This window comes from Arachis ipaensis, chromosome B01 (genome assembly GCF_000816755.2).
Source record: "Arachis ipaensis cultivar K30076 chromosome B01, Araip1.1, whole genome shotgun sequence".
In the NCBI taxonomy this organism is placed as follows: Eukaryota; Viridiplantae; Streptophyta; class Magnoliopsida; order Fabales; family Fabaceae; genus Arachis; species Arachis ipaensis.
The window spans coordinates 100741226-100766972 of NC_029785.2; the positions used below are offsets into that span (position 1 = coordinate 100741226).

The 25747-nt window shown below is 31.7% G+C and overlaps 2 protein-coding genes across 2 annotated transcripts; both read left to right on the forward strand.

Annotated features, from left to right (window-relative positions):
* LOC107609760 (protein FAR1-RELATED SEQUENCE 5-like) lies at positions 1195 to 3593 on the forward strand. Its single transcript, XM_016311785.1, has 3 exons — positions 1195 to 1245; positions 2716 to 2838; positions 2898 to 3593. The coding sequence occupies exons 1-3, from the start codon at positions 1195 to 1197 to the stop codon at positions 3591 to 3593; spliced, it is 870 nt and encodes a 289-aa protein (XP_016167271.1).
* Positions 3939 to 5206, forward strand: LOC107609771 (protein FAR1-RELATED SEQUENCE 9-like). Its single transcript, XM_016311797.1, has 3 exons — positions 3939 to 4726; positions 4855 to 4969; positions 5096 to 5206. Exons 1-3 carry the CDS (start codon positions 3939 to 3941, stop codon positions 5204 to 5206), a joined length of 1014 nt encoding a protein of 337 aa, XP_016167283.1.

Below are 25747 nucleotides of genomic sequence, written 5' to 3' on the forward strand. Positions count from 1 at the left end.
TAATTTTAGATTTTTGTGAATAAAACAATGAATAACATATTTTTTAATTATTAAATCTTAAAAAAAGGAAAGAGAAAAAAAACAACCAAAACATAAATTAAAAATATAAAAATTTCAAAACAAAATAGGACTTTATTTATCTTACCAATTAGATACTTGCTTTGTGTCTTCATTTCTTCTTACACAAGTATAGACACCTTTAAAACATGATATAAATTGATGGATTAATTTATCTACACTTATGGGAATCATTATATATTTTTATTAGTATTTTAAATTCAAAGGAAAGGATATAATCATGTAGATAAGTGAAGGTGTGACTTGTTTACTCAAATTATTACTCTAATCTGATGAAGAGATGGGTAAGATTGAAAAAAAAAACTTGCATGGATGTGGATTATGCAGTTTATTTGCATATGGCTATGTATACTAAAAGTATAAATATGTAATGATTTTGTTTAATAAAACTCCATTATGTATATATGTATAAATGATTTGGATCTGGATATGGACGAGCCTGATTGGAAATATGAGATTATAAAAATGTGTTATGTATGTTATTTAGAGGCATAGATACTCAACCCCAAAGGTGACCCTTTTTCTTCTTGAATGAAAATTTAAATTTTCATTTAGAAAAAATTAGTGAGACTTTTCCACAAAATAGGTAATATTCAAGATGGTATTTCTTTATTTGTAATGCTAGATCAGTTTATGTTTAATTTGTTTATAACTGTTAGTAGTTTTTGGTTCCCTGTCTCTGTTCATTTAGTTTTTTATCATTGATCACTTGAGTAGTAAAAGTGGATTTGCTTTTCTCTTTATATCAGATTTACAATTTATTTTTTTCTTGTTTTTAATGGTTTCTATTGTATTAATAAGCTACTAGACTAACTTGATTAAATTTGTTTACTAAAAATAACGAGTATTTTTTGCCACAAGGATTTTTCTCTATTTTGTCAATTCATATATTATTTATATCAGATGATATTATGTCTCTTGTATGGGAAAATATATTGCTTGTCCTTCAAAATTGATACCTCTGGAAAACTTTGCTTTATAAGACTAATGACTGGGCTCATTAGTTATGGAAATTTGCTTATCTATTTAGAGCGAGCATCTCAACAAATACAAGACTTGAATTGGTAGTTTCAATGTTTCGCCTTGAAGAAAGCTATTGGAATTTTCCACTTTAGGATGGATTTGAATCTTAACAAAGTGGAGGGTGCATTCAGTTATCAATTGAAGGTATATGATTGTGTAGGTAGAATGGTGGATTGTCCAATGTCATTCTAAATCCAATTTTAATGTGGAACAGTAGAGAATTGGGATGGATGTCTAGATCCTATCCTCCATTCAAAAGTTTCATCAAATTTGGGTCTTGCCATCTTTATACACCCAAACAGAACTTTTGAAAAACAAATGTAATGGTGGCATTTTGTCCTTATTAAATATAAGTTGGTTTGGTAAATGAGAAAGTGATTTCTACCAGATTGAAGAAATCATACCGTCCATTTATTTTTATTTTATCCTCATTGGTTATTTACATTTATATATTTTTCTTCTTATGTGGTAATTTATCACTATATCTCAATTTAACCATGCAAGGCATCTACTAAAATAAGCCACTAATATAAAATGCACATTAAAATAATTATTACTTCTGTAATTAGGTTTTTGTTATATCTTTTTCTTTGCTTTATGCCTTTTAATTTTGTTCTGAGTTAATTGGAATTGAAATAGGTAATTAGAATAAGAGTAGCTTTAATTTTGATCATAAACACCTTGGATGTTGTCGTATTTTTCTGAACCTTTTATCTTGTTATAGTTGCTGATGTTGTGTTGTTGTTGGTGTTGTGTTTTGATTTTTTAATTTATCTTCTTGCATTGTCCCTGTTTGCTGGTATTCTTCTGTTACACACAATGCCCCTTTCACTATCACTTTCATATGGAAGAGGATGCTTTCTGCTTTAGATTTGGTGTATAATCTCCTAAAAGTATTTACTTAATCTGAATTATTTCTATTTTATTTAATTGTGCTGCTTACTTTCTAAACTAATTTTCACTTTGCTCATTTCCTTCGAAAGAAGTGAAGTAGAAGTTATGAAGTAGAGAATGCCTTAACAAATTGTATGATATTAATTATGTATATCTATTGAATGATTATGAAGCAAATAAAAATGGGTAGCAGCCAGCCAGAAATAAAAAGAAGCTGAATGCTTTTTCTTGTGCATGCTCTCATGATTCCTGAACATTAGATTAAAATGCATCCAACTCAGTGTTGTCTTCCTTTATACGACTCATTTGAATCAATTTTTAATATTTATTATCTATATTGTTTCTATGAACATAACGTGCCACTACCACATGTTTTCATTGTTACATACATTTCCTTCATTTTATCTTTGGTGAGAATGTCATTTCTACTTTGTACAGAACATGATAATTGAAATTCTAAAGTGAGAAATCATTGATGCTCATTTTAAAAAAAAATTAATCTAAATATATGTTGTTCTGCTTAGGTCTTTAAGATACAAAGAAGCTAGTCAACCAAATGGGGGACATAAAAGTAAATACAATTGGATGGATTGTATTAAAATCTTTTAGTTCTTTAAATGTGTTGCTATATTTTATGTGAATTAGTGGTAATTTTTCTAGTCTACATATCTGTGAAATGTTAATTGTGTAGTGATGTGTTTGTTTTTTTATAAATTGCAGGTATATGTTGATTTTTGGGAGATGGAGCCGTCGGATAGCGATTTTTTTAGAACAGACTCCGATGAGGAGTTCCCAAGAGAAGACGATCTAGATTTCTTAGACGACGATTCGGAGGCTGATGAAGTAGACCTCAAGATAAAAGAATAGTAGAGCTGTCACGAGAAGATATCATGCAACTTTAGTTTACAGATGAGGAAGCTGTTTATCGATTCTACAAGACATATGCAATGATGCACGGTTTCGCTGTGAGGTTGGATGAAGTCAGACGCGATAGCGATGGTTGCGTAATTATGCGCCAAATTGTTTGCAATCGGGCGGGCTCAAGAAAGGAAGAGGTTGAAAAGGACGAAAGAATCAGGGACCACCGACCCCTAACTCAAAGTTGTTGCCGGGCGAGAATTCGTGCAAGACTAGATAGAAAAATTCATAAATGGAAGGTTGTTTCGTTCTACGAAGAGCACTCTCATGGATTAGTTGATCCACTCGATGTTAGCATGATGCTTGAGTATCGCACATTCAGTGTCTCGGATAAAGCTCAGGCGAAGAATTTGCACGACATAGGCATCAGGACCTGTCACATTTTGGGATACTTGGCTGCTCAAAAAGGTGGATATGCAAACTTGTCATTCAACCAAAAAGATATGTACAACCTCATTACTCAACATAGGAAGGAAAAGGTGCAGGGTGGTGATGCAAATGCTGTAATAAGCTACCTGAGAGGTAAAGATGGGAATGATTCTTATTTCTTTGGCAAGTACACATTAAGTAATGAGAATCAATTGGAAAATTTGTTTTGGGCTGATGGGACTAGCCGTATTGATTATGAGTGCTTTAGGGATGTCTTGACATTTGATTCGACTTACAATAGGAACGTCTAAAATAAACCACTTGTGATATTTTCTAGTAGCAATCATCATGGACAGACCGTCATATTTGGATGTGGTCTTCTTGATAATGAGGATATTGGTTCATACAAGTGGCTCTTGGAAACTTTTTTGGAAGCAATGGGGAATAAACACCCTATGGCAGTTGTCACCGACGGAGATCTTTCAATGAGAGAAGCCATTTAACAGGTCTTTCCTTATGCAACACATCGACTATGTGCATGGCACTTACATAGGAATGCATGCGAGAAGGTTAAGAACAGTGAATTTTTAAATGACTTCAAGAAATTGATTTATGCTAATGTGAGTGTTGAAGAGTTTCAGGTCATGTGGGGAGACATGGTGGCGAGGTATAACTTATCAAGCAACTCTTGGGTCGACCAAACTTATAAGTTGAGGAATTTATGGGCTCTTGGATATTTGAGGGACCAATTTTTTGGGCGAATTAGGACAACATCCCAGTGTGAAGGGATTAACTCTCTGATAAAAGCATATGTGAGAAAGAAAGATACCCTTCTAGAATTCATCAATAACATGGAGACCGTTGTTAGCCATTACAAGAACAATGAAAGAGTTGCAGAGTTCAATAGTAAATATACCGATCCAGTACTTGTGACTTCTTTGCCGACACTTGAAGATTTTGCTGCAAAGACTTTCACTCGTAACATGTTCCGGGAGGTCAGGAAGGAAATTGAGGGTGCTTGTGCTATGAATACAGAGTTGGTAATTCAGGATGGTGGAAAACTATACTTCAAGTGTAACAATTTTGGAATGCCAGAGATTGATCATGTGGTTGAGTTTGACAGAGTTGGGGGTATGCTTCGTTGTGAGTGTCTGTGGTTCGAAAATAGAGGGATTTCCTGCATGCACATATTCACATGCCTAAAGCACCAACACGTTGAAGTTATTCCAGAACGCTTAGTGTGCAAGTGTTGGATGAAGAATGCCAAGAGCGATTTCATGAAGTCAAACGTCGATGATCCAAGTGATTCTGATAAGGTACTAAAGTGTCGTTTGGGTGTGTTGGGTGCTGAGTGTTCTAGGTTGATGGATGTTGCAAGTAAGAACTCAAGTGATTTTGTCGAAGCAATGAATGATGTTGTTAACACAATTACAAAACTCCAAAAGTGAGGTGAAAATCCACGCAACGGTAATTTAGACGATGACTACGTTGTTGACCCATTGGTGGTGAAGAGTAAGGGAGCTCCCAAGAAAACTCAAAATTTAGGCAACGTAGAAGGTTTTCAAACTGCAGTGTGACAGGGCACTACAACAAAAGTTGTCCTAATGTTTCTGGTAGAATCCCAAAGGAGCCGGTAGACGATGATACAGAAAAGAATATCAGCAGCTATCTTGACATCCTCACTAAGGTATCTCATACTATAACTATGTTTAGAATTTCGTTGTATGGTGATTCGGCATATTGTGTTTTGGATTTATAAACTATGTTATTTTTATACTTTTGTAATGGAAGATGACGTTTGGTTTGTGATCAGCGCAAAAGACATGACAGTATGAAAAATCAGCAGAAGATGGAAAAAGATAGGAACATTGGTGGTGGAACAACACCAATCTCAGCAGCTAAATTGGCTTTTACTGACAAGTGAAAACATCAAGTCCTGGTCCCGATATCCCAGTTTGTGCATCTACAAGTAACGAAGAGTCTGGGATGAGTTCTAGAACAACTGAGTCTCCTGTTGTGGCCCCTGAAACTGGAATGGCAGATTGAAGATGATTAGATTTTAGGATGATTGGTAATTTTGTACCATTTACTAATTACCTTTGTTTTGTATAGTTTGCATTCATTGATTGATTTGACATTTATTGAACTCGGAAGATTATGTCATTTTACTCATTTACTATTAAATTTTTTAAATTTCTTTTCTTTTTATGTTATCACCTTTTTCGTTTACTAAAATAGGACAACATAAGACATAGAATAAAAATACAATGTTTAAAATGTTACTGGAAAAATGATCACGTACACTACCAAAAAAATGGAGTTTAGCCACCAAATTTTAACTACTAACGCTAAATCGTGTCTTCTATTTATCACCAAATTGGCTCACATTGACGTGGCATAACCGACCTGTCTTTAATAGATTTATTAAGCTATAATATTATTTCTTAAAAATATTCTAACATTAACATAAATTTTTAAAATTAAATCTAAAAATATAAAAAATTAAATTTAGATAAAATTAAAAATTATAAAGATAATTCAAATATTCTAATACTTGAGCTACTTAAAAAGATAAAATTTATTTAGCTAAAATAATATAATTTGAATAAATAATAAAAAGTTCAGTAATTTTTAAGTAAAAAAATTTTTAATAAATCTTTTAATAAAAATAAATTGTTTTATCATTTGTTAGATTTTAAAAATGACAATAATTTAGTTAAAAAAATAGTCTTTATTTATATGATTTAGTACTCACTACATATCTTTGTGAGTACTGTACTCTTAATATATACATAATTATCTTTTTAAAAATTATTTTGTGAAATTATAAATTAAATTTTTATTTATACAATTATTCAATTGGTATATATTATTAATTAATTATCTATTAACTATTTTAAGTCATAAGAAAATTAATACTAATTAATTTATGAGTAATTACTCAACTTTTACTTTTTGTATTTAACCGATATAATCAGTGACCCAATATTAAAAAAAAGTCATAACAAATTCAGACATACATTATATCCAACAAACTAGCCAAATACACCCATTTAAAAACAATCTGCTTTCATTCTCACAATTAGTCATGAAAATTACATTCATAAAAAGATTGATGAAAAAAATAAAACCAATTTAATAAAGAACAAGAACAAAACAGATAATAGAACATGAGAGAAGTAAGTCCTCCTTACATTTTAATTTGTACTTTGAGTATCCATCCCATGAATCAGCCAGCACATTTTGAGATTATCTCTCACCCTATAATCATTGAAATAAAGTACTAAACACTGTTTCAAGTTTTAACTCCTTGAAGCTAAACAAAGATGTTGCATATCATCACAAACAAATTCAATGGATGCCTCTCTGCAAAATCAATGGATGCCTCTCATGGCTTCCGATTTTGTGGCCCCAAGTACCAAACATCACAGACAACATCTCAAGATATCATTAATTGCAGCAGATGCTTAGTGAATGATTACCTAGAAATGCATGAAAACTAGAAATTCTAAAACAAAAATACAAAAAAATTGAAAGATCAGAATGATTAACCCCTCGAGTATATGTTGTTACTTGTGACTATTCCAAAATGCATCTATAAAATTTTATTGTACTTGATGGCTATTGGGCAAAATGTGCATCCAAGTTCGAATGCACCCTAGGAATTATTAAAATTAATAATCTTCCATTAAAGCTTTCGGCATTCAGGAATTAGAATACAAGTCAATGGAATTAGAATATAAGAGTTTGTACTAGTATTATGACTATTATATACGTTTTGATGCACAATTTTATAGCTTTGTGAAAGAGGAACATTATCAACCGCTTGTAAAAGCTAATTTGATATTATTACAGCTCCAATTATAATGCAAAATGCAAACAAGAAAAAATTTAAAGCAAATAAACAATTAAGCAAACTAACATAATCAACTATGCATTAGTATATCTGTTATTCCATGTCAAAATTGAACAAGTGGTACCTTCCAATGTGCAGAGTATCACTAAGGAATACAACTTCTATGGCAGTCGCAATAACAATTGAGAGTGGCTAGAATGTTAGCTACATACACAACTCCTTTTAAGTGCAATGCCCAGACAGCAATGCTCATGAGCTTTCCGAATATTTCCTGTGAATATAATTTTATCATTTCACCAATAGATTAAATCCAGGCATAGTTAAGTTAGAGTAAACTACCTATTTGATGCTTAAAAAATTAAAACCTTCATAATTTAGCTCCAAAAGACATTATATTTTCATATGCTATCTGAATAAGAATTCAAGAAGCACCGAAAGAACTCTAGAAGAAACAATGCAAGATGGATTCCCGTTATTGGCTCAAAATTCTAAACCACTAATACTAGCTTCTTTATTTGGATTATATCTCAAAATTTAAAACTACTAATACGGTCAAAGAAACTCATTAAGTCCTTAACTTATACACTATTAAAGGCGTTAAAATTAAAAATAAAAAAATAAGGCCAAAAGCTAATAAGGAAAATTAAGGCATATAAAGCACGTTCCATAAAAAAACTATATACTAGTACTACTCTTTGAGACTGATCATATGCCAACTGCAATAAATATATATAAAATTAGGTGCACAATGTGTTCCTTTATTGTAGATTGTCATAGAAGTTCAATATTAGACAATTAAGGTAATTCTTCATAATTACCTTGCTTGAAAGATATCAGATTTGGAATCATAGGTAATCAAGACATGCAAATTGTGGAGCCCTGCAAGAGAATAATGCATAACATTAGACCAGACCTGTTATCATTGGGCGAAAAACTATATACATAACATGATTATTGGGATGAAAAACTCTTCTCTAATTCATGAACAACATAACTCTGTTCTAGTTCAATATCCCAAATCTCAGTATTTTATTAGTTGAATGGTAAAAAATACACATCAAAACATGGTTAAAAAACTAGAATAATCTAATTAAGATAGCATATACCAAAGAAAATAGCGATTATTTACCTTGATTGATAAAGGAAAAAGCCGTCAACAATGAACAACCATAGTGAATAGCGAACAATGAACAACGAAGCAGCAAACACTAACGAGCAGCGAACAACAGACCAACGAACATCAACCTAAAGCGAAGAATAGCAGTGATACAAATAGAGAAGAATCTTAGCGATGCGAACTGGAAGCAAATGTTAATAACAACAGCAATTGAAGGAAGAGAATACCAAACCCACTAACCTGAAGAGCAGTTGGAGAAGAGGGCCACCATGAACAGCGATGAGCCTCGGGGGAGTAGAAGTCGTGGCCAATTTGCAGGAAAGGTTGAGGAGAGGGTCACAAAATTTGGTGGGTGCTTTTGGTTTCACGGATTTGGGGCTTTCGGGGTTTTGGTTTGGCGGGTTTGTGCATGAGAGAATAATTTGAGTTTTATAGATTTTAATTTTTGGGGGTTTCTAGAATCCCTACTATTTAGAACAAAAACCGCTATCAATTAAATTACGAAGGGCGTAAATAGTTTTTGGGTTAATGTGCGGGAGTTTTTAAAACTTTTGCTATATAACTTCTGCAAATTTGTAATTTTTTTAGTGTAACCCTTCGTTCAATAATGAGGTTGCAACGTTTCATCTTTTTATTTTACATTTTTAGTAAAACAAATGGAAACAACATAATACCACCGAAATAAATGACAGGATTAAAAACAAGTAAATGAAAACGGCTTTAATATAAAGTCTTAATAAAATAAAATAACAAACACTATCAATGTATGAAATTCAAAATATCTTACTTAGACAAATTAATAAAACTCATATCGTGAACATAATAAATGGCTGCATTTCAATTTATTTTGGTGACCAATTTCTTTGCGGCATCGATGGTGTTTTCTTTGGCCTTATTGTAATTGCTCAGCACTAAATCTAAGGCCAATCGCATGCGTGAAGTATCATCCACTGGCTACATGTTATAAAATTAATAAATTAGTGAAGATTCTATTTAATAAGGATACAATGTCAGCAATTATAATGTTATACTCACTGGTATGATAAATGAATTCCTGGCCTCAGCATATAGCTGCCATCTAGCAACCCACATCCCAAAATCAAACCTGAGGCATACGTATTAAAATATTAGCTTCACCTTCCTTAGATAGTTATTTGAATTTGCTTAAATTCATATAGTAACTTGTCTTATGCGTTTTCTTGTTGTGGAAGATTCTGTCGATAGTAGATCCGAAATTCACCGAGTTGATATGCAACTTCATCCAAATCTGACTTACCTTCTATTCTCTCATCGAGCAATTGTTCATGAATCATCCAGTCAATGAAATTTGCCTACATTGACAGGAAATATAATTGTAAGTAATTGTTGTTGAAAATTAAATGAGTTATGGTCAACAAATTTAATTTAGAAGCATGAATAACTCACTAGTCGAATCTGTCGCTCCCTTATGGTTTTCCTTGATCTTTGTTGCATCGAATCTACACATATCAACTTTCTCTTCTTCACGTCAACACATAATAAGTACCAATGTTTAAAGTTGTCCTTAATTGGTACATAAATCTAAAAATCACAAAAACTCAAGATTATAAAAACATATCATGGCAAATGATAGTAAATGGGTAGGTTTCAAATTTAAAACAAATACATTAGCTACCTTTGATAAGTTGCTAACATCATATAAGTATGCTGAATGGTCCATTACCACAGCTATTGGTGGATAGACAAACGAAAGTGCTTGTTCCTAACAAGTTTTACAATCAAAGAAAATTGTGATTCAATTTGGTTATTTTATTAAAGCATATAGTAAACTTTGACTTCATATGACTTACGGAGACCCTAGGCGGAAGAAACCATATCTTTGGACCTCCGGAACGAATTTTTTCCTCATGAGTCATTGTGCATGCAACCATTGTTAATATCTAGCAAGATTAAAGATAACAAATAAAATTAGTATCAGAGGTTTGAAAAATAAAAAATTTAAAGTGCAATTTATAGTTTTACATTAGCATCTATTTGTCGCATAGGCTTAAGTGCATCGAATGATCTTCTACAACCATTTACACCTTCGTGTACAAGTATTTCCTCGCTGTTGTAAAAATAAATAAATAAATAAATAAATAATCTTACCACATGAAATAAAATGTCTAACAACTTTTATCTATATGTATATTAACAAGATACTTACTCGGGGGAGGCATTAGCATTATATAAATATATAGCTACCATTGCTTCTTCTTCATTGACGAGCATATCTTTGGGGATTTCAAACGTCAACTGAAATATAAATAATTATGAAATCATAGTCAAATTATTCATAATGAACATAATCCTAATAAAATAATTTTTACTTACTGGTATTGTCAATGAACGCAACCTTTCAACTTCACATTTGACGACATCCAACTCATACAGTTGTCCATCACGATTAGTTGCCTGCATATTAAATATATACATTACAAATATTTATTTTGATCATTTTCAGTTTTATTAAACACAGTTTTTTATTGTTCATATGTTACTATATTCACTTACTATTAACCATGAAATTCAGAGGAATAACTGAAGATAGTACCTGCCCCAGATGCCATCAGTTTGAAGAGACGATACTCCACGTTTTGCGGGATTGCCCTTTTATTCGCAAAGTGTGGACTAGTATCATTCCCAGAGATTACCAGGACACCTTTTTCTCTCAATCCTTCCACGACTGGTTGAGGAAAAATCTTCTGGAAGCCTCTCCTTCTGTTAATGGGACACCTTGGCCCATAACTTTCACCACCACTTGTAACTTAGCCTGGAAAAGCAGAAACGAGCTTATTTTCAGTGAAGATAGTTTACCAAACACTCAATTCAGTCGCATTGCAGTTAATCTTGCATATCATTATCACTTTGCCCTAAACCTAACAGAGGTCAGTACCAAAACCTTAAGACTTACCAAAAAGAATCAATTGGATGGGAACCGCCGGAACAGGGATGGCTTAAACTGAACGTGGATGGCTCGGTGCTCTAACCTGGAAGTAGAGGGGCGTGTGGCGGCATTATCCGGAACTGGGAGGGCCGTGTGGTAGCAGGTTTCAGCATGAAGATTGGAAAGTGTACCATCACTACGGCAGAGATCTGGGGCTTTTATGTCTTTTAATATAAAATAACTAATTTACAAAGTAAATTAAAATAAGAAGTCATAGTTGTTGTTAGAAAAGATTGACTATAAAATAAAATTTAGGAAAATTTGTTTACGTAATATAAGTGATCAATATACATACGCTTTTTTATATAAATAAATATCACAAATATATTATTTCCCAAAATACGCATGAAGAGAAATGGTTTCGAAAATGCGCAGGAGTACTTCGGCGCATGCGAATTGGATTTACACTCTCTAATTCAGATGTGGTGGCCACGAAATGGGATTGACATGAGCAGCAGGCATTTCTGGCACGGCCCCCCACGAATTGGAGTCCAAGTAAAAATTAAAGGTTTCTTTTCTCCTGAGCCAACCCTAATGACTATTATCAAACACTTTCACTTCATATTTCCACATTTTTATTTTTAATATTGAATTAACAATGGTATTTTTTTTTAATTGTATTAACTATTATATATTTTTATATATTATTTTATATATTTTGAATATGTATCCTCTATCTAATATTAGTGGTCGATTTAGTAATTATTTTTTACTGTTCGTATAACATAATTATCATGATAGTTAAATAGATGAGGATCTGTTGAATAATTTTTAATGTGTAATAATTTAACCATTAAATCATATGACGATAATTAAGTTTATCCCTTTTGTTATATATAATCTAATAATCTAACCATTAATGTGTGAAAATTTAACCATTAATGTGTAATAATTTAACCATTAAATTTTCGAAGAACAATAGTATATAACCTAATAATCTATTTTCTTGTATGCCCCATTGACTTGAACTCCAATTCGTGAATGTGTCACTGGAATTGGTAATCTTAAAACTGAATAATCAGGAATACCTTTAAATTGAGATTTATCTAGAAAATACATCACAAATAGCATCTTGCGCGGTGATGATTTCATTCTGCGTGGTTTTCTTTCCATCTCTTTTTTTGCGTTGAATTTAATCTTCAAACAAAATAAAAACACGTGAATAATATCAGATTGAGTTTTAAATAAGTTAATAATTAGTTAAAATTTTATAAATAATTGCTAACACGTAGACATAAAAAAAGGTATGGTATGGAATGAATAAATTTTAAAAAAATTAAACTAAAATAAAATTAGTCACCAAAAAAATTATTAAAAAAATTAACATTACGAACCTCTTTGAACTACTCCTAGTTGCACGACCAGTCATGGTGTCGCATTATTCGTAACATGAGTGCTGAAAAGGGATGAATAACAGAAAAATATAAAACAAATTAATGGAAAGGCTGAATAGTACTGACATTACTCTAACAGTTATTTATAACGTTTTCCATACTCGTTTGAAATTTAAAAAGTAATACTCTCTAAACAATACGAGGTTTAAGTTAGATTTTTTTTAATTAGTTCGACCACACATGTAAAATTTGTTACAAGATTTTTTCGATGGCCTTTAACAATATTCAAATTTAAGTTACTTTTTGCACAAGGTGACAAACCGTTAAAATTTCAATTTAAAAACGTTGCCTTTCTTTCAAATTATAATTTAAATTTTGAATATAATTCAGATGAATTAACTGATTAATTTCACCGTAAATTAGAATTTAAATTGATCATTTAATTAAAAAAAGTTAAACATCCATTTTTTATAATTTTTATCCTTTCCGAAATATATATTATATTAATTAACAAAAGACTTAATTGCAATATTAATATTATGTTTACAAATTACCGAACCTTTATAATAACTCTCTTTTGTAACTTTTTTTTTTCTATTTATCCAATTCGTTCAAATCCTGTGCTTGTTATTGCTTTAAAAAAAATCACTGTTGAGAAACAAAAGTGTATACTATATTTAGAAGAGCATGATAACTCTAAATAATCTTGAACACATGGCTGAATGTAAGTGGCATTCGAACTAAATTAGAAGAGCATCATAGCTTCAACTGCTTCATAAATATTTTTAATAAAATAATTTAATGTCAACTAATTTTAACTGAATGAACCGAATTAATTATTTTAAAATTTCAAAACGACAATTAAGTTATTATTCGATAAAAATAGAAATTGATATATTTAATTTTTAGCATGAGTATTTAATTTTTTTTTTATTTATCTTTTCTATTGTTGGTAGAACAAATAAAGACCATCGGATCAGAACTAACTAATAGGAGTTAGAAAAAATTGCAGCATATCGACATTTACTTAAGAAAATAAACAAAAGTTAAAAAAAATTCAATCCAATTCAAGGAACCTAGGAAAAAAAAAGAAAGCAGGAGTTGAAGAGCACGAACAGCGGGCGAGATCGACGGACAGGCGATGGCAGTGGCTCGAAGAGATGAGGCCGCGGAGGCGCCGACAACAATAGATGGTGGCGGGAGAACCTTAAGTTTTTGTTAAATGTAGAACGCTAAGTTTTCAATTTTCAATCTAAGCTTTTCAATTCTTCACGAAGAGGGGGTATTGGGAGAAGGGGCAAGGGGCAAGGGGGATAGGTTAGGGAGATGCGTTTACGCGTTTGTTTCTTTTTTTTTTGTTGAAACTCAAAACGACAGCGTTTTATAAGAACTGGTCGATTCCTGATCCGGTCCAACCGACAGATAACCGCTCGGTTCAGTAGTTTTCAAATGCTATTTAATTTGGCGGTTTAACATGTTGGACCAGACAGTTTATTTGCCGGTTCCCTGTTGAAAATAAAATAATGTAACAGAAAATAAATCGTAGCTTTCAAAAATAATCACCATACTTTTATCACGCTGCAATATTTGAATAAGATATTTTAAAATAAATTAAGAAAAATATCACTTAAATTTAAAAATTGAGTGTATTTTTCAAATGTGGGCAACATTATGTAGATTGAAAACAAATTGAATTTCGTAACTTTAAATTTGATTTGTACAAAATTCAATATTTGAAATTATAATTTTTGAAAAATACTCAATCATTAGCCATTATAAATTCGGAGCACCTAGATCATAGATAGTCAAAATTTTCTATAATTTAGCTATTCGTACCAGAAAAATCTTAGTTAATTTTAACTTGAATTAACTATTATCACAAAAACATGTCTTCGAGGGGGAGAGGTAGGAGGCCGAGCAAGGAAAGAGATAGATCTACCATCAATGTCACAAGCGAATCGACAGAGCCTTGTATAAACATCATGGACAAGAATAGGATAAAGTAGAGGAAAAGAACACTGAAACAAATAATGGATACATCATCAAGATAATCGGTCCAATTTTATTGTACAACTAAATATGGTCGTTATATTATGATCAGTCTATGTGAATAATAGATCTAAGCCCACTTTTATGTTTTTCTTAACATTAATTTAATTCTTAATTATTATCCCGTACTAATTAATATAATAGAAAAAAAACTGTTTTATTATTTATTAGTACATATCTTTAGTATAAGATTTTAAACATTTTCTGAAATTTGTAGAATGTTTTTAATTACAATTTTTAAAACATGAATCATTTTTTCTGTGTAAATAATTATTCTGCAACATAACTCATGGAAAAAAGTATTAGATTAATATTTTAGCGTATGTTTCGTGAAGAACAATGTAATCATTTTTTCACCTTTAAAAAGCTACACTACTCATATATGTTCCAATTTTATGACTATGAATATATTAGACAAAAAACGGTTTATATGTTTATGCTTTCAATTTTATTATTTTCAATATTGTAATGCCTAAAAGATATAAACTGTATTTTTTTAGTTAAAAAGAAAAAAAAATATCACATTTTTTGTGATAAATTTTTTATACGAATTAATTTTTATTAAATTTTATGTACTCTTTAGAATACGATATTAACATTTATTAATTATTTAGTATCTGTTGATCCTTTAAATATATGTTCGTAATTTGTGTGTTATGTGCAATATTTAAAATACAGTTCATGGAAGTTTAAATACGGGTAACAAGAAACAAAAGGAGGTGAACTCACCCCTTAACAAGAACCAGTCTCAATACGTTGAAGCTCACTCACCACCCAACTACAACCAGTATTACTACCAGCGTGAAATTATTTTTACTAATGTAGTTGATAAGATGACAACAGCCATAACCTCTCTGACGAAAATCCTCGAAAAACAAAATCAAATGGCTTATCCATTGTACGCTGTTAATAGAACTAGATCGGACAATTCGTACATAGAAAATTTAGCTATTAATAATACGACAAATATCAATAATTCAAAAACTAATAACAAAGTTGACATAGATAAAATAATGAGCAAATTCATTTGATCCTAAGAATATCATAAAATAGTTGTACAACCCACCCTACACAAATTTTCCTATAGCAACAATTCCGATAACCACGCAAATGACGTTACTCTCAAGGAGCTCTTCAAACATAATGTCTCCCCACGAAGATCATCTGAATTAGATTGGAATTCAAATACAGGAATATATATTGGTAAAAAGGGTACCTCATCATTTGCGCTGCCGCGGCGTTCATGTGGCCCGAAAATTCCACAGGTATGTGTATAAAAACATGAACTTGTATTGTGATGACATTGTTTAGTATTACTGTTTTCAATTTTATTGTTTAATTACACATGATGATGGCTTCGTGTTTGCAGTGGATGCCCATTAGTTTTAGACCACCGGAGGACATGATTCTAACGACGGATGAGCTTGCTTGTGCCGCTTATATTTTTGGCCCGGATTTAAAGTTCCAAGTTAATCGGTAAATCCTTATAACACTATTCGATTTGATGCAAGTATATTTTATACGTTGGTAACAACAATTTTCTAAACTAAATATTTGCATGTGTATTCATAAAGGGATGAAGTACTAGTGTCAACTCGTACCTCATATGCAAATAGAGAAAGTTTAGCCACGTTAATTTCAGGAGAACAAGTCATCCAAGATGTAAATATTTATTTTTTATTATTTAACATGAAAAGTACGAAATGTTAATGTCATGTATCGTAAAATTAAAAATATATAATGTATTTGTTTGTAGGTTATAAATTCCCTTACTTGCATTCTCACACAAGAGCATAAGAAGCTTAACAAATTGCCATCCGTATGGTTTCTGCTAACAACTTTTTCGGTAAGTTTCAGTACAAAAATACCCCGAAAAAATTTGTATTTGATAAGTTGTTTAGTTTAAGTTTCAAGCAGCATATGAATAATTTGATGTCATGTTTTTTTATGATAATATAATCAGCAACTAGCACTTACATGATCCAGACCACCCAATCAACTAAGGAAACAATATGCAGATAACTACATGTATAAAATTGAGTACTTGTCAAGGGTAAGACCTTTAATTTTTAGTAAATAAAATATGATTTATTTAATCCAAAATATATGTTTATCTTAATAGCATAAACTCACGATCTTCATTATTTTGTAAATAAGTAGATTTTTGTCCCCATCAACGACCTCAATGAGCATTAGTTCCTGATGATCGTAGACATGAAAAAAAAAAGATCTTTGTGCTTGATTCTTGTAAAATACCAGACAAAAAATATGGCAGGCTATTATCAGTTGAAACCATGGTAAGTGGTCTAGTTTGATTTCTTTAAAAGTAAAATTAGTTTTTCAACTTTTATTCTCTACTAATTTTGAATGTTTTGTGTATAATGAAAAAAAAAATACCACATTGTTTGAAATTATGATTTGAATTTGTATTTTAAGATCATTGCTATATTCGGTTTGTAAGTGATTTAGTAGTTTGTTTAATTTGAAATTAAGGTTCATTTGTTAACACTAATATCGAATTAATAATTTTTAAAATTTTTATAATCTAACAATTTTAGACAGGTAATAAAAATTAACCCATTACATTGCTCGCACTACACAATATCCAACCACATTTTATGTCACACAGGCTATATTCATTGAACGAATGTTAGAACATAAATCTTTCTACAATTCTAATGAAATCACTGTACCTCGGATTTTTAAGTTTCGTATCGTGGAACCGTCTGACCTGCCACAACAGAGGAAAGGCTCGTAAATAATATTATTTTAAAAAAAATTTACTGTCATGTCTATTCATTTTGTTATGTACGAATCATGTGTTCGGTTAAACTAATAAAGTAGTATAATCACACATTTAACTAAACAGTAACGACTGCGGTATCTGGGTTGCTCAATGGATGAAAGAGTGCGGGTGGACTGATAATTTTGGCATCACGGTAACCAACCTTATTCATTTTCTAAATTTTTTATTATTATTAGGAAAAAATGTAATATATTATTCTAATTGCTTCGTACTTTTTAAAATTATTAGGTCAATGACAATGATAGGATGAGGCTAGCAATCGACTTCGTTAGCAAGGAATTCAATATGAAGAAGTCAGAAGTTATGGATAAGGCACATGCATATATGAAAGATATACTACAAAAACAGTCACGACTGCAAAAGGATATATAGTTTTTTTTATTATTTTCATCGCATTTTATGTTACCTGAGACACGTCATATTTTGTTATACATTTTTTAGATTAAGTGATTGATAAACTACTATTTTATGGTTTATCTTATGCTCAATTGAGTGGTTTATATCAATTCTTGACTCACTTATTCATACTAATTGCATAGTTTTACATTTTCCTTCCTAATCTTGTGCTATGATTGAAAACATGTTTCCTGGACCTTTAAATGACCAAATATTAATTCTCCATTTATACCATTCGATGTCTTGATATGTGTGTTAAGTTTTTTCAAGGTTTATAGGGCAGGAATGGCTTGGAGGATGGAAAGGAAGCATGCAAAACTGGAAGGAATACAAGAAGCTGAAGGAACTGCTAAAGCTGTCCAGCCTGACCTCTTCGCACTAAAACGGTCATAACTTGAGCTACAAAAGTCCAAATGATGCGGTTTTAGTTGCATTGGAAAGCTAACATCCGGGGCTTCGCAACGATATATAATTTGCTATAGCTGCCCCGAAGCCAGGTGACACGCATGCGTGGGCTACGCAGAGGCGTGACTTGGCAAAAACCCAATCCACGCTAATGCGTGGACGACGCTTCCGCATGACTTTGCAGCGACCTGTACGTACCAGAAATCGCTGGGGGCGATTTCTGAGCTATTTTTGACCCAGTTTTTGGCCCAGAAAATACATATTAGAGGCTATAAAGTGGGGGAATCAATCCATTCATTAAAACAACAGAACACAACTTCATTATACATAATTTTAGGTTTTAGATGTAGTTTTTAGATAGAGAGGCTCTCTCCTCTCTCTTAGGATTTAGGATTAGGATTAGGATTTAGGATTTCTATTATGATTAGGCTACTTCTCTTCATTCCAGGTTCAATATTCCTTTAATTTATTTTCTATTTTTATTTATTCTATTACTTTAATTGTTATTTATCTTTTCAATTTGGCTTATGAACTCCATGTTAGAGTTGATTTCTTTATTTAATATAATTTGAGGTATTTCAGACTTATGATTGCTTTCTTTAATTTATGTCATTGATGCTTCTAATTAATCCAAATTATTTTCATTCGAGTTATTGGGTTTTGTTACTTGTGACAACCAAATTTTTGTACGAAAGGATTCTCTATTGGTTTAGAACTATACTTACAACGCGATTATATTTGTGAATTTCTTTACCGGCAAGAATCCAATCGTCAGTTATTCTTTTATTACTATTCGATATTTTGTTCGCTAATCGAACCTACTGTTAAGTCATTTGATGTTTATTTCTGTGCTTAATAAAAGAACTAATATCATTTAACTTTAATTTTTAGCTTTCAAGATAAATCCAAAGATATAACTTGTATGCATTACATAATTTGAAAGATACTTATTATATAACTATCTAATAATATTCTGAACTTAAAGTAACTGTTGTTTCTGGATAGTATTCAAATGACGATCATAATAATAAGAAGATTCACATTCGATTATGAAAATCAATCTCATCCTGAAGATATGATATTATTTTTTCTAAAAATGTAAAATCTAGCAATAAAGTATAGTATAATTAATGTGTACATTGAAATAAATGTGAATTGTATATAGTAGCAGCCACATGTGGAATTGCAATGGCTGCCTGTTGTCTCAATGTATTAAATTACACTGCGACTTAAATATATAAATTATTAGTATAAGATTAAAATTAAAGTTATAAAAGTTAATCTCTTAAAAAGCCACTGAATATGTTAAACCGCTAATATAATATTTAAGCAGGTCAGTACACTAGACTTGAGTAATATCTCATCCAATTTAGAATCATCGTGCGATACAAAAAATATTTTATTTTACCGCAATTATTTAACAGGAGTTTTTATAAACCCCTACAAAATTACTAAGAGAAGTCCTTTCTCCCTTTTCATTTTTTGGAATTCAATTTACATGATTTTCTATTTTTAATCTACAAGAGTTTTATAAACCCCGTTAAAAAATTTTTAATCGTGGGTAAATAGCCGCTTCTTTCATTGTTTCCCAAAATTTGGCGCAAAATGAAGACCTAAACTCGCCCAAACCAAAACCTTCTTGTCAATCCTTCCCTAAATCCATCATCTATGCTTCTCACCAGAAGCTTTGTTAATGCAATATTTGTTCCCTAAACCCATCGCCTATCCTTCTCTAAACCGATCTTCTCGTCAGAAACTCTGTTCGTTGGCTGCTGCTGCTACTGGTTGCGTTGCTGACGCTCTTGCTTGCTGTTCACCTGTTGCCACACTTTCGTCCTTCTTCCTTTCTCTTTATTTATCCTTGACCATTGAGCCACGAAACACCGCACCCCTCGTTAACTTCCACTGCTTCCTCTGCGTTAACCCTCCTTTCATAGCCACTGCCAGCGTCATTCTGGCAATCTTTGTTGCGCCACCGTATTCATTCCCTCTACTCATTGCAACTGCTAGCTGCTCTAATGCTGAGTTCAACTAGTATCCCCCCTCTCCCTATAACTCATTTTGTCAATTCGCACCAGGTTTCATTTTCTTTTTTCTGATCTTGCAGTTGATGAAGTTTCTAGGTTAATTTTGATTTTGTTGTTCGGATTTAGTTTGCATTTAATTGAATCTGAATTTTGAGGTTTAGCTTAGTTTGAATTAGGATTTTCAAATTAGAATTAGCTTTAGTTAGTGAACTTTGAACATGTTATTTTAGTTCTTGAGTTCGGTATTGTTGATGATTTGGATGATAATTCTTGATTGATTTTGGACTGCTGTACTCAAAATTGAAGAATTTGTACATTTGATTTGTATACTCCCTAATTCACAATATGTGCCCTGATTTGATTAAAAACATAATATGTGCCCTAATATGATTATGTGCGAGTGTAACTGCTTTTCCAGAGCCTGTGAGACTAAATTTGCACAGGCTTTTAGCATGCTGGCATAGGTAGCTGCATCTGCAGTCTTTTCAGCTCTTTGCATCTCAATGAATAGCTTTATACATTCTTCAGAGTATCCCTTCTGAACATTACCCGAGATCAGGGCTGTCCAAGGAACTAAACTTTGAAGATCCAAATTTGCAAAAAACTTATTTGCTTCCCCGAATCTGTCACATTTAGCATACATGTCAACCAAAGAATTAACTTGGTCAAACTTTATTTGAATATTACCTAATTCTCTCTTAGTTACTCATATTGGGTTTTTTTACTTTTTCTTATTAGCTTGTGTTCTTATTTTTTTTTTTAATATTAATGCCTTTAATATTGTATAAGTTAAGGACTTAATGAGTTACTTTGGCAATCATAGCTTGTGGATTGATTTTTTCAGGATTTGTCTTATCCTTTCCATTAATAGGCATGCTTTGTAAATAGTTAGTGAACTTTGAATATGTTTTTTTAGTTCTTGAGTTTGGTATTATTGATGATTTGGCTAATAATTATTGATTGATTTTGGTTTGCTGTGCTTAAAATTAAAGATTTCGTGCATTTGATTTGCTTGGATTGTGATCATTATTGTTTAATGAATTCATGCACGCCAAGTGTTCAGTGATATGACTCTAACACTTTAGATTCTAAATTGCATGTTTGCTTGTGTATTACTTTTGTTTTGATTCTAAATTGATATGCCTCTATAACACTTTCACAGTGGCTCTATTCTCCAACAGCTCTTCAGGTTAGTGGTTTTGGTTGTCTCTTCCTTCAATTATTGTTGCTATTCACTTCTCCATTTGTATCACTGCTATTGTTTGCTTCCACTTGATATTCATTACTTCGTTGTTCGCTGTTCGCTGTTGCTGTTCACGGCTTTTCCTTTATCAATCAAGGAAAATAATCGTTGTTTTCTTTGGTATATGCTATCTTAATTAGATTGTTATAGTTCTTTAACCATGTTTTGATGTGTATTTTTTCCATTCAACTAATAAAATATTGTGGTTTGGAATACTGAACTAGAGCAGTGTTATGTTCTTTATGAATCAGAGAAGAGTCGTTCATCTTAATAATCAGGTTATGTATATAGTTTTTGGCTAATGGTAAAGGGTTTGATCTAATGCTATGCATTTTTTTCCCCAGGGGTCGATAATCTGCATGTCTTATTTAGCTATGATTCCAAACTTGATATCTTTCAAGCAAGGTAGTTAGTAAAGAATTTTTTTTCTTTTTCTTTTTTTGTTTTTAATTTTAATGCCTTTAATAGTGTATGTAGCAACATTCAGGCCACTCATTTGTTATTGTTACTGCCATGGGAGTTGTGTTCATTGGTGATACTCTGTACATTGGAAGGTACCATTTGTTCAATTTTGACATGAAAAAACAAGTATACTAATGCATATGAATAAGGAAATTGCTTTGTCATTTATTTTTGTATAAATAATTCTTGAGTCTTATTGATGGAAAAATAAAAAGTGAAAAACAGGTTTCGAAGAAATTTATCTCATAGCAAGTTGTACCTCAAATCAAATTAGTTGAAATCGAGTGGACTCTTACACCGAACTAAAAAAGAATCAATAAATTGTGCATGAAAACATACATGGTTCAATGCTGGTATTTTTCTAATTAATTTGCATACTTAGCCTTTTGAAGCCATATTGTGAATTTCTTGAAAATGTTCTTGTAAATTTTCATACTCATGCCGTACTTGGCCTTCATGGTTCAAACTAGCAGTTTATTGTTTTAATTTTTTAATTCGTGGAGTCTACATATAAATCCATATAAATTGCAGTATAATGTCATTTATTCTTTATTTGACAAGTTTATGATAAAAAAAATCTTAAGAATAAAAAAAATCTTAAGAATAAAAAAAAATCTTTTTATATTATTTTTAAATAAGGTCAATACATTTTTATTGGATAGGACTTTTTTTTTTATTTTTGAAGATAAAGATTCAGTTAGATTTAAATAATAAAGGGATAGAAGTAGACAACTCTAATTATAGAAAAACAAAAAGTAACAAATTTTCATTTTTTAATTGAATAATTATCTCATCTAATTAGATGTTAAAAATATATTAATGTTTGATGGGAGAAAAGCTTTTCCGTAAATAGATTATTTATTTTTGTTATGAGCCTTAATTATTAGCTAAGTTTTATTACAGAGTGACGATCATAGAAAAAAAAGTATATTAATAAATATTTTTTTCCAAAATCAAAAGAGCAACTAGGCTAATAAAATAAAAGATTTTTAACTAATTTGTTATCCTAAAATAATTTGGTGGAAAAAACAAGTGAAGAGAATAGGGAGAGTATAATAATGCTATGAATAATTCAATATTAAATACTGGCAATAATATCAATAAAAGAACGTTTTTCATTGCTTCCAAACATGTTGAGTGTTATATATTATTGTATAGTCAAAGGGGCATCATTCCGGCGTAAATAGGAATTTACTGAAAATCATCTTAATTAGATCGTTAATATTATACTAAGGTGTCTTTCGAATATATTAAATTAGTATAATTATTCTTCTTCAGACACAACAATAAAATTAAAACATTCGTACCAAGATCAAGTATTAAATTCTTTTTAACTTGCTTGTTTGTTGTATTAATATAATGTACTCGGTACATAATTCTGCCGAATATAAGAGTCTAATAAATCCTTATAGGATAAAAAAAAAAGTTCTCCACATATTATTAATAGAAAATCAATTAAATTGTGACTCCTGTTTTTAATAATTTATGACATAAATTCTTCTATTTTATTTTTCCAATTCAATTAAATGCCAAACCAATTGCCATCGTAAGGATTCAGGAGCATTAGTTTCATACTTTCATTTCATGTGTCCAGCCGTCCAGTTGTTCTTTCTTTTAATAAAAAATACTTTTATATAATTAATTAATTATAGAAGTATTTGAATATAATTTGTAAAACAAGTATTTTATTAAAAAGTAATTATTCATATCAACATAATTAATGTGATACTGAAAAAATCTTTCTTTTAAACAAATTATTATTTTTTAATTGAGTGATCTTTTCTATTTATATAATAAAATAGAACAAATTAATGGCTTCTTAAAATTAATTAAAGATAGCCTTTTAATTCATTTACATCCCAACAACCGTGATCGAAAACAATAAAAAAGCTAAGGTAGAAACACAACTCAGAAACTGACTAATTGAATAGAGTTCAGAATTAAAATTATAGAAAATCACAGAAAATCAAAAACATAAAAGAAATCATCATCCAAAAAGTAGTGCTCTTCCCATTGGATTGGAACAAAAAGGCAGAAGTTTACTATGTTGACATCATAATCTATACATAAGATAGATTAGAGATTTTAAGAAAACTAGCATAGTTATCCTTGACATGAATCTATACAATATTCCAAACTAACAATCAAATCACCAGGAAGAACCTTCCTCTATTCATGAATTGAAACAAGAATGGCATGCATTGACAAACTTACTCACATCAATATGGGACAACAACAAATAACAAAGCTACTTTACTTTAAGGTACATAAGATAATGATGACAAAAAGCAGAGAGGCAAGCATTACCTTTGAAGCAAGCAAGCATGTTTGGAACTCAAATTTGGTTGCATTTTCTATTTCCTCCCCTTGGGACCTCGTATGCAATGGCTTTGTTGCAGGGGATGCCAGGGAAAAGAGAGACACTAAACCAATCATCGAAGCCACGATTTATGTTGAACATGTTCATGCTAAGGACCTTCCAATCTAAGAAATCACACTCCATTGGGGACCTCACAGATCTATGCGGGATCCAAGAGGAATGGGATACAACCTTCTTCACAATGACTTGGAGAACCAACACGCACAGGACTGGGTCCTGTCTTCGTTCCTTTGCAAAGCCAGGTAACATAACGAGAAATGTGCCTTTGCCATCAAGATCAACAAGCACAGACCTTTCCTCATGATTGAAGGATGGCATTCTATCTAAGCAGCCTTCAAGCCTTTGGAAGATAACAGACACCCAATTCATCCAAAAGCACACATCAAGTATTTTTCTCCAATGCATTCGCATGAAAGTGTCAGGTATTTGCCAGGATAAAACAAGTCTGTAACAATAGCAATACCAATACGAATAACAATACTCAGGAGTAAACAACATGAAGATGCAGGAAATTACCTAATACCTGGAGTATACACACTTGGAAGAAAGGACCGACGCTGGCCACCCACTTGGACACAAAAAAAAAAAACGCGTAAAACTATGCCACCCTCATTGGTCCAATGTGAGTTATGGGTGTCATAAGAGTAAACGAAAACTCTTCCATCTTCAAAACAGATTTGGAGGTATAGCTTACCATAGAAATACATGTGATCAAGTAAGGAATGTGAGTGTTGGTCAGGATGATCAGGGGCCCAAACCTTGGTCGCAGCGCGTAGAACCCAAAAATTCGGAGGACCAGCCTCATGTACGAGATGGTCGAGACCACACATTCTTATAAAATAACAAACACTTCAGATTTTGTAAAGAGCATAGAACCCGGTATCAATAACTTTGGAAAATCATCTATTGGATTTGACTCCTCCACCTCCTTGTCAAGGTCTAGTTCGTAAACTTTTTTGGAAGGATAGTAAGGACCATCACAATAATAATCAAGTACGGACAAATATTTGAAACCTCCAACGAGATGAATCTTGGAATCCAACTCCAAAGCGTGCATGCGACCCGGTGGAAGATCCACGCTGAAATTAAAGGAAACGGAGGCAGATTTTCCCAAACCACAGCCTCCTCCTCCACCTTCTTGGGTTGATGCCGCAGATCCTTGTATGCATTAGCACCATAAGACATCGTTGATTCTTTCCCGCCGCCATACCTTCCTTCTCAATCAACGCAATTAATTGCCTCAAAAAAGGGGACAAACGAACAAAACCTAGCTGACACTCAATTAACAAGGCACTACAATGAAAATTAAAATTGAGAATTCATAAGCATGTGCAATAGTAACGTCGTTTTGTAGGACGGAGACAGTACGACAGACGGAGAGAATGGGGCACCCAATGAGGCGGTTATGCTCGGGTGGCAATGACG

Bases quoted from the DNA above. Each gene is read 5' to 3' on its own strand.
- LOC107609760 (XM_016311785.1), top strand. From the start codon at position 1,195: ATGGATTTGAATCTTAACAAAGTGGAGGGTGCATTCAGTTATCAATTG. The intron at 1,246-2,715 runs GTATATGATTGT...TATAAATTGCAG, and splicing joins CATTCAGTTATCAATTGAAG to GTATATGTTGATTTTTGGGA. The intron at 2,839-2,897 runs GTAGACCTCAAG...ATGCAACTTTAG, and splicing joins ACGATTCGGAGGCTGATGAA to TTTACAGATGAGGAAGCTGT.
- LOC107609771 (XM_016311797.1), top strand. From the start codon at position 3,939: ATGGTGGCGAGGTATAACTTATCAAGCAACTCTTGGGTCGACCAAACT. The intron at 4,727-4,854 runs GTGAGGTGAAAA...TTCAAACTGCAG, and splicing joins ACAATTACAAAACTCCAAAA to TGTGACAGGGCACTACAACA. The intron at 4,970-5,095 runs GTATCTCATACT...GTTTGTGATCAG, and splicing joins ATCTTGACATCCTCACTAAG to CGCAAAAGACATGACAGTAT.